This window comes from Ursus maritimus, unplaced genomic scaffold (assembly GCF_017311325.1).
Source record: "Ursus maritimus isolate PB19 unplaced genomic scaffold, ASM1731132v1 scaffold_1, whole genome shotgun sequence".
Taxonomy (NCBI): domain Eukaryota; kingdom Metazoa; phylum Chordata; class Mammalia; order Carnivora; family Ursidae; genus Ursus; species Ursus maritimus.
Genome location: NW_024423343.1, coordinates 46765433 through 46776115, shown reverse-complemented (window position 1 = coordinate 46776115; position 10683 = coordinate 46765433). Strand labels below are relative to the sequence as shown.

The window sequence follows — 10683 nt, the reverse complement described above, 5'->3', positions numbered from 1 at the left end:
TTTTTTTTTCTCTTTTTACCAAAAAGTCATTTATCTCAGCAACAAATGTTGGGGAAAAGCAACAAAAAACTTGGGGGGAATGTGAATCAAATAGGAACTTATAAAAAAAACTACTTTAGTACAGAATACATCAACTTGAAAGTAATCTGAAATTCTAAATAAATTCTTTACTATGTTCTCTTTATAACCATGATGGTATCCAGCTCTAGGTACTGTTTGATGTAAAAAATTAAATGTTACCCTCTGTCCCAGAATAGAATAAGTTGTTACATGATTTTCTCTCCATTCCTGCTTGCCTCTTTTCCAGGTAACTTCTGAAGAACTGAATAGTATAATTCAGAATATAATGACCTGGGTTGTAGCTACAGTGACGAGTATATTATACCCAGCTATCACAAAGTACGAAGAAAGGTTGCGAACTAAAGCATATCCAGTGTCTGATGACTCTGTCCTCTCTTCAGAGAGCTCAAGTTTCTGCAGCACATGCAGTGAAGAGTTTACACATGGAAGCTACACATCTGCAACAACGAAAACATTTCGGGGAGAGCCCTGTGCATTTACAGTTGACCTATCAGTAAGGCGACCAGCCACACCTTTAAAACCACCTCCTGCCCATGTGGAAAGAACAACTGTGGGTAAAACATATCACACGGAAGGACAATCTATGACATCTGAACTCAAATATAATAAAACCAGTATGACATATGCATATCCTAAGCTCAGAACTTGTAAATCTGATAGTCACCTTTTAGCATCATTTGAAACAGGCACAAAAAAATCTAAGGATGCCACCACTGAAACAGATGGCTTAGAGGGTCCACTGTTTCCTGATCAAAGAGAAAAAGCCATGAGTGAAATGAAGAATTTAAAGAATGTTTTTGTTAACTTTAAATGTCACTTAAAAGGGGAAACTGAATTAATTTTAGAAAGTATTTTTCAAGAAATAATGTCTGATTTAACGCAGGCCATTCCTTCTATCTCTTCTGTTACTGCTGAAGTTTTTGTTGACCAGAGTGAACCTGAAAAAGGAGATTTGCTTTCCAATGTTGATATCTGCTCAGCAGCTTCAGAGATTGTAGAGAATATGCTTGAGAAGCTACAGTCTGCAGTTGAGAAAAAATGTGTTGAGATATTTTCACAAGAAGATCTGTCAGTTGACATTAAACCAAGCTTACCACCCAGTAGAGAACATCTCAGTCCATCAAATGGAAAATCTTTAAAAGTTTCACTGCCTTATAATTTGGAACCCATGTGTGATATTGCTGAGGATATGGTACATGCCATTTTAGAAAAGCTGATGACTCTTGCAACTTGTAAGCAAAATGAACTTCCTTATCTTGAAGATCCAATTAAACTTTCTGATCAGCAACCTATGACAGACCCAACATACATATCCCTTGAAAGAGACAACAAAAAGAAAAGTAGCCCTGAACCTGATGCAGCTAATTTAATTGTTAAAGATCAAATACAAAATTTAATTTCAAATATTTTTTCCCAGTCCTCTTTGGTTGGATATATAGAGGAAGCAATCAGCACGATACTAGAATACATACAAACTGAACTTAATAACGAGAGACTTACTGCATCTGAAGAAACAGTAGTACTCCTTCAGGTTCTTGATGATATTTTCACTCAGCTACATCAGGAGCCAGTAAAAGCAGATGTTCAAAAATGCAGACACTCTAGACCAAGAAATCTTTCTGACACTGAAGAAAAGTACAGACTTACTGGCAGTAGATTATCTAATGGTCCTAGGTCTAGAAGATCATTTCTACCTATTAATGTTCCTGGCATGGTCCTTTATTCTGAAGATGATAATGAAGAAATAGACAAAATTGTGAAAAACGTGCTTGATTCATCTTTCAAAGATGAAAAGCCAAAATCACAGAAACAAGTTCCTGAGAACTGGTTTACAAAAGGAAACACCAATTTTGAATATAAAAGAAATAGCAAAGCACCTACAAATGCTGCTTCTCGAAGAAGCAAAGTTGCATTTTGTGATGGGGGATTAAAGGCTGAGCTACCATCTTTTAATAATAAAGAAATTTTAAAGGAAAAACCCTGTTTGAATAGAGACATTTTGATTTTCAGCCAAGATCAGAAGCATCACATACAAAAGGCTTCAGAAAACATAGTTAAAAGTATTTTAACAGAAATGCTCAAGGACCTATCTTCTGTTCCTCCTGGTCACTTACACAATAGAACTGGCAAAGAAGCTTCAGTTCTTGTTTCAGAAAAATCTCAAGGACTGTCACATCAAGAATGGATGGACCAGATGTTCTCTGTGTCAGAAATTAGTGCAGTGGCTCAAGAAATAACAGATGCTGTGTTAAATATACTTCATAAGACTTCAAGCTGCATTCCCAATACCACCAAACGTTCCATTTCATCACCAATTCAAACTTCTCTAGGTAGTTCTGATACTCCGCACATGGTCAAAGAAGCACCGAATAAAAAGTCATTAAAAGTATGGTTTGACAGTGAAAAGAAAGTGAAATATTTATCTTCATTCGATGTAGATCCTGCAAAACCTTCTGTGTTAAAATCCGAAAAAAGTGAACCTCAACCTGTAGATGACATTACTGATAAGATCATTAATACAGTTTTTAAAAGGCTGAAATTATTCATTTGTCCAAAATTGCAAATGGGCTTCAAACCTTCAGTTGTGGAGCAATCTTCATTACAATCTCAACTTAGTACTTACACAACTAAAGTGGTAAACATTGTTTTGCGTGCTATCCAGAATGAACTAGAACTCAATAAGAGAAGCCTAAATCGTAGGGAAATAGACCATACCAAATCCCTTACAGGTAAAGGATTTTTTGCTGACACTGATAAATTAGAATCTCTTGTCTCAATTATGGAATCTCCATTATTAACTTGCATTTGTGAAATGTTATCAAGTGGACATTCTGATCAAAGCAATATATCACTCCCTTCAGATAAGCCAAAGCCTGCAACTTCGTATAGGTCTGACACTGTTGATAAACAAAATGTTTTGCCAAGTAGGCAGGATAAAAAATCTTTTCACAAATATTTGGCTACTCCATGCGCTTTCCATAGTGTTGTAAACGGAAAAGATCTTAAAGACAATGCTAGACTGCAAGTGTTAGACAGTATTGGGGAAACACTGTATGAAATGTTATGTAACCTCATAGGAACCCATCAACACCACCAGCCACCTTATAGTAAACTAAACAGAGAAAAGAATGAAAATGCCAAAATGGCTACTACATTGCAGTCTAATATTCAGCTCATTTCCAAAACAATTTTGGAATACATCCTTGCAAAATTATGTAGTGTTGATATGGATACCAGTTTTGCGAGTTCTGGATTTAAACCCATCTCAGAGTCTCTTGATATTGACAACCTATCATTTGCTTCAATTATTGAGGAAATGGCCAAATGCATCGACATCATCTCAAGCATAGTTTCCAGGATGATTCAGGAGGGTAATAAAGAGGTGACAAAAAGTAAAGCAAAAACTATTGCTCCTGTGTCTTCCAAAACAGGGAGCACAAAAGAAATGTATCCAAATGAACTGAAAGCTCTAGCTTCAGATATTCTAAATATGGTTTTTGATAAACTGGAAGGGTTCGCTAATGGAAATTTAGAAACTCTGGGTTCTATTAATGATGGAAATGAAGAAAGCAATAAAATAGACTTGGAATTTGAAAGTCCCAGTACTTTCACAGACACACATGAGGAACTATTGCAGTCTGCTTTATACATAAATGCAAAGAAGATATCAAGTACTATTTTGAAAGCTATTCAAACAGAATTAAATATGAACTCATTAGATTTGAGGACAAGTGTAAATACCCCACCACCTGAGAAACAAATGCTTAAGAATATAGTCAATTTAATTTTAGATGCAGTATCCTCAGATATGTTTAATGAAACTGAATCTGAAGAGAGGGGCATTGAAACACATCGATACAGGCCAACCTATGGAAATTTTCTTCCTGGAGGAGCTGAATCAGATTCATTTCTAGAAGATGTCTCACATACAGGGAAAGAATTCATTGGGGACAGAACATTACTAAGAGAAGAAGCTAAATCAGATTCTCTTAAACAGTGGGTTCTAGAAAGAACCTTGAACAAAATTGAAGTGAAACTCAAAGAACCACAGAAATCTCCAGTTGTTCCCATTATAAGAAATATTTTGAATGAAATTTTTCAAAATGCTTTGGTCAATCAATTAAATGTGCTTTCTCTTTCCCACTCTCATTTAAGTGGCATCGTTCACAATGTTGATGAGCCAATTCCTCAAACATCTGTTCAATTTACAGATAAAATGATAGGTCCTTTAGTATCTGAAACAGATGTTATCATAGTGGCAGATGATGTTGTTACAACTGTATTTCATAAACTTCACTCAGCTGCTATGCTAGAAAGAAATGAAACTGAAAATAGGTACAAAACCATCACCTTTAGAGCAAATGTTTCTTTACATGAACACACCCATGGAGGGAAGTCCTCTGTTACCGTGCTAGACAAGAACCCATGTCCTCTTAAATCCAGATTCAGTGTTGACAAACAGGCCAAAGTAAATATAGTTGAAGATATTGTACAGGCAATATTAACAAATTTAGAGACTTTTGCTACTTCCAAAGTAAAATCTCTCTTTTGTCCCCAAATCAACTTCGCTGTTCCAGTGGCTTTACCTATTCAGCAGGATAAAAGTGCATTAAGCAAAGCATTACCAGCCAAAGATTTGTATTCTGATGATCAATTGTCCTCTTGCTTAGTGGATCATATTACATCAGAAAAGACCAACTCGGTGTGTCAACTCTCTGTGAATAAATTAAATACATATGCAACAGAAGTGGCTAGAAAAATTTTACAAGGAATCAAACATGAGTTAGATAAAGAAAGAGAAAGTCCTTTCTTAACTCATAACATTGTGGTTTCTGAAAGTATTGCAAGTCAAGTTGTTAACACAGTGTTAGATATTGTAACATCTAAAGGCAAATGTGACAAAAATTCTGAGAAAGAGATTAATTCAGATCAACAAGAAGGTATTATTGAAAAGCTGTTTAATAAGACTGAATATAGAAAAGTACTTCAGTTTCAAATACAAGATATCATTGAAGGTATCTTATGTGATATTTATGAAAAAACACTGTATCAAAATAATCTATCATGTGCCACACCCACTCCGAAATGTAGCATAGCTGGGAAACATTCCGGAGCAAATTCTGAAATATTCATCGAGGACGCAAATAACATTATTCCAGAACTTTCAGTTCCTAAATCAGATGTCATTTTGATATCTAATGATATAGTGGATATTGTTCTTCATAATCTCAGTTCTGCTGTCATGCTTAGCATAAATGCAAAAAATCCTATTTCTGCAAGATTGCCCCTGACCACCTGTGACACATTTTCAAAAGCAGTGTGTCAACAGCCTCCTCTTATGGGGTCAAAAAGTGAAAGAACAACAGAGTATTTGCCATTCTCAAGAAATCTGAAATCAGCTTATGCTGATGATTGTCAGAAAACTACAGCAGAGAAAGAAGATGCCAAGGAATTTCCTCCTGACCCATGTGAGGAAAATGCTAACTTTATTACTAAAACCATTTTCAATCGGTTAGAAGCTTTTGCCACAGAAAGAATAGATTCATTAATTACTCTTGCTTTCCAGTCTAAAGAAAAGTCGATTGCTAGCCTGGAACTGGAAAATTATAAACAAGATGATAGCATCTTTTATGAATCAAGTCAAGTGGAATCAAACGTGAATGTCCTGAAAATATCCACTAAAACAATCCTCAGCCAAGAGCTCACAGATTCCACTTTTGCAAGTTACAGAGAAAATCTTCGGTCCACAATTCATCTCTCACAAGCTAGTCTTAAGGAATATGCGGACATCATTGCCAGTGCCATTTTGAAACTTATTAAAAATGACTTAGACTTTGAAATTCAAAAGATGTATCCATATCCAAACAACATTTCATTCCAAGAAAATATCATTGTGAGTGGAATTGTCAGCAGTATCTTAAAGAGTTTATATGATAAAAGATCTGCAAAGGAAATTGGTGTTTACTCAAAAGACAATCCTAAATTATTTTCACAACTAGCTGTATCAAATGAAATATTGCTGGGACAAAGAGAGCAGGAAAAAAACAAATTATCTTTGTTTTCAAAATATCCATTGGAACAAAACCAAACAACATTGGAAAGAGAAAGCCAGATAATTGTTTTGGAGGAAATATTTATGAGAAACGGAAAATCAAAACAAAAAGAAAAGACCGCATTGCTCAGTGCAGTAGAAGAAGTTTTAACTAAAGTGCATCAAAGAATAATGGAAATCATAGGCCATTTGCCTCCATTTAATGAAACCCCCCACTTAATATCTAACTCTAAAATTAAAACATCAGACATAACACAAAAAAACATCTTTCAATCACAGATTAACAGCGTAGCAAATGACATAGTTGAATGTGTTTTGGGGAAAATGTACTCTATAGTTGTTACATCATTAAATGAAAGTAACAAAAAAGTAGAAGCATCTGACAACAATGATACCTTGTCTAAGAAAGCAGCCTGCATCAAAGAAACTAAACAAGCAGGAAAAGGAAGTCATCCCCCCAGATATGTGATACCACAGGTTTATTCTTATGCAGGTAGTCAAAACGTCTCTCTATTAGAAAACAAATTTTTGCAGTATTCACCATTGCAGGTGGGAAAGGATTTAGTCCAAATGGTTCTTAATAAGGTAATAAATTTTGCCTCAATTCATGTAGAAGAGACTTTGTCCCCTGAAAGTTGTTCTGATGAATTGCAACCTGTAAAGCCACACAGTTCTAAAGTGAGCTCTAAGGGCAACCCTACACCAGATTTTAAAACAAGTTTGAAAGCAAGATCAAAGGTTACTCCTTTGCCTAAATTTAGAAAAAAATCACACATAGGACCTAGTGGTGCTAAGGTCAAAAGCAAGACCAAGTTAGGTCCTGGAGAGAAGACTCCAAAAGGCAGCCAGTCCAAGACTACCACTGGGCTGCCATACACACTATCAACAAAAGATGCCAAAAACTTACTGCAAATGAGATTGCCCACTTCGGAACTAAAAATGTATGCCAAGGATATAATAAGTAGTATCCTGGAAACAATTGTGAAAGAATTTGAAAAGGTGAAACAAACTAGAGCAATGATAAAGGTTAAAGCTTTGCCATCCGATCAAATCTTGGCAGCAAATAAAATAGTTAATACAATTTTGCAAGGATTATATTCTACAAGTAACCACAATTTGGCTTATCCAACCAAATTCTCACATGTGGATCATCTCAAACTTACACAGGGGAATTTAGATGCAGAGTATCTTGCCAAACCACAAGCATGTTTTTACTTGGAAAATGTTTCTTCACAGCTCGAACAAATTTTTCCTAAAGAAGGTATATTTAAAAAAATGTTTGACAAATGGCAAGCAGAATCAAATGATATGGAAAATGAAAAGTGTAAGCTAATGATGATAGCTGAAAATGTTTTGACTGAAATTCCAATAAAAGCAAAAGAATTAGAATATTCTCTTTCACTTTTAAATTTGCCGCAACTTGAGGATTGTGAAAGCAGGTGCTATCATCATTTCAAAGGAGCTTCTACTAGAGTGGAAGATACCAAAGCACAAATTAGTATGTTTGGAAGGGAAATTGTTGAAATGCTATTTGAAAAATTACAGCTGTGTTTTTTGTCCCAGGTGCCCTCCCCAAATAGGAAAGAAACTGTAGCAAGTGGGAAAGAATATATTAGTACTAAAAGTAAATATGATTTGCCAATCAAGGACATCCTCAGCAGTGTACCAATATATAACACAAAGACAGTAGACCAAATTTCTTTGGGCTCCAGCAACCAAATTGTTCGAGAAATTGTTGAAAGGGTTTTAAATATATTAGAGTCATATGTAGACTTGCAGTTTAAATATATCTCTAAATATGAGTTTTCTGAAATAGTGAAAATGCCTGTAGAAAACTTCTTCCCTCTCCAACAGAGACTATTAAGCAAAAAGATGTTGCCAAAATTACAACCACTGAAAAAGTTTTCTGACGAACCCAATTCAAATACTATTATTTCCAAGGAAAACATACAGAATACCCTTCTACAGATTCACTCATTCCATTCAGAATTACTTACATATGCTATTAATATTGTCAGTGACATGCTCAGTATAATTAAGAACAAGCTAGACAAAGAAATAAGCCAAGTGGAGCCATCTTCAATTAGCACATTGAAAGAGACCGTTATAGCAAGTGAGATCATTGGCACACTGATGGACCAGTGTACTCATATCAATAACCTTCCAAAGAAAAGTTTGTTCCAAGGAGCAGAAAATACCTATATTGTTAATCAGGTTGAATTAGCAACTAATATGAAAATGCCCACATCAAAGTTAAAGGAAGTTAGTTTTGCGAATAATCCTTCACAAACCAGTGTACCTGGTTTTGTGTGTTACTCGGAGGAAAATATGAAAAAAAAGTATAGGGCTTCATCAAACTTACCCTCACATGCCAGAACCTCTGAAGAAGATACAATTAAAAGCTCAGAGCCAATGGAAAGGCTTGATTCAGATAATATACCAACATGCTTTAAAAACAAAGTACAAGACTACAGTCCAAGGGAATCGAACTTTGGTCATTTTGACCAAAACATTCAAGGAAATAGCTCTCTCCCTGAAGGCAGTGTCTTACAGAAACTGTTTAAGAAAGCAAATGAGTCCACAGAAGCAGCATTAAAGCAAGCCATGTCATTCATAGAAATAGGAAAAGGTGAAAATCCAAGAGTATTTCATTATGAAACTCTAAAACCAGTTGAGTCAAGCCAAATTCAGACAACTGTCTCTCCACTCAAAATATGTTTAGCTGCAGAAAATATTGTCAATACTGTGCTGTCAAGCTATGGCTTTCCAAGTCAACCACACATTAATGAAAACATGGAAACAATGAAACCATTTTTCCTATCAAAGCAAAACCCTTTGTCTGTAATATCCGGAGGACAAAAGAATGAGGAGAAAAGTTTGCTTAGAATGTGGGATAAGAAAATAAACTGTATACCTGAAGAAGAAAATAAAAAACCCAAAGCCAGTGGGGAAGATTTTTCTTTATTGCAAAAATGGGAAAGTAAGAGATCCCCAAATGGAAAGGCTCTGAAGGAAGTTAAAGTCATTGCTTTTGCTGATCATGAACTGGGTCCAAAGGAAATTCATTTGGTAGCAAGACATATCACCACAACCGTGGTCACATATTTCAAGAATTTTGAAACTAGAGGTAAGCAAGAAATAACCTACTTTAAAAGTTGGCATAACTTAGAAAAAATAATCAGATATTTTTAAAGTTCTCCTATCCAGGGAGCTGAATTTACTGTTTTGTTTTGTTTTTGCTTTCTGAAAATAGCCTTGGAAATGGAGTATTTAATTACTTCTTAATATATCAGGATACAACACACACGCACGTGCGTGTGCGTGCGCACGCACACACACACACACGTTTAACATTCACATGGTTTGAATCTGAACAAGTCTGTTACTCAGTTTTCCATAACTGCAGATGAGAGAAAATAGCATCACTTTAAAGCAGAGGATTTTGGTTGAGTATGACATAGAAGCTCCAAAGAGTTTTTGAAGTTTTTATGCATGACTTCTTTATAATCATGCCAAATATACAGTTAATTGATTGAAGGTTCATGATTCATCTTTTCAAGGTGAACAGTTGAATTCTTTGCCATCATTAGTCACAATGTATAAGAACAGTGGTATTTGCTTTGTTTGTATTCCAGTATTCTTAAATTCCTTAAATCTTAAACATATCCTCACAAAGTTATTTTCACTCTTTTTCTAAGAGGTTGAATCATATGTAAGAGCCATTTTTTGTACATGAAAACCTGTTGATGATTGGCAATTTCATTATTGACAATATTCTAATAATGCTATAGTACCCCTGAATTGGATCAATAATTCCAGTTACCAGTAATCAGTTGCTATAATACCAGTTCAGATACATCATTTGCCAATCATTCAAACAGGAAAACGCATCCTACCAGTCCTACCCATCTTCATGGGAGGTTGTTTCTCATCCTTAAAACTGGCATTCTTTAAAGATGGATAGCTGTGTGTCTAAAATTTCAAGCTCATAAACAGATTTTCTCCAAACACAGCCTAACTAAACTTAGGAAGTTATAAAGAAAAACAAAACAAACAAGAGAAGATCCATGATTTCATCCCACTGGTATTCTTCTCCATAAAATCTATTCTCTATATTTGGACACGTTCAGAGCCTTCCAGTGATTCTACTCCTGCTCCTTATTCCTTTTGGAATACTCTTTCCTCACTTTCTTCATCTCAACATAGCCAAAGCCTCCCTAGCAGTCAAAGCTCAGCTTAAAGCTTCTCATCTCCACAGTTTTGCCTGATTTCACATGCAGAGGTATAGCAGATAACTAAGTTTTGAGAAAGTGTTGAGAAAAAATAATGTGTTTCTCTGGCTGCCACTGAAGAAGTTGGCCATCCCAGGTATGTATCTGATTTGCTGTAAATACTCTTTTGAATAGAAAAAAGAATAGAGTTGTGACAAACTAAAATCTAGGGGTTAAAGTACTACTGACACTGCAACCTATCCCTAACATTTCTGGAGTTTAGCACATTTTCATTTCAATCAAGTCATCATTGCAACACATCTCTGTAGCTCCCTAAAA

The 10683-nt window shown here is 35.3% G+C and overlaps 1 protein-coding gene across 1 annotated transcript in view; it reads left to right on the top strand.

Moving 5' to 3' along the window:
- FSIP2 (fibrous sheath interacting protein 2) overlaps positions 1-10683 on the top strand; it is a 93011-nt gene that overhangs the window by 41690 nt on the left and 40638 nt on the right. The window contains exons 13-14 of the mRNA XM_040636584.1: positions 308-6756; positions 6805-9260. Of these exons, the coding sequence (XP_040492518.1) occupies positions 308-6756; positions 6805-9260 (8905 nt within the window). The remainder of the gene's footprint in view (positions 1-307; positions 6757-6804; positions 9261-10683) is intronic.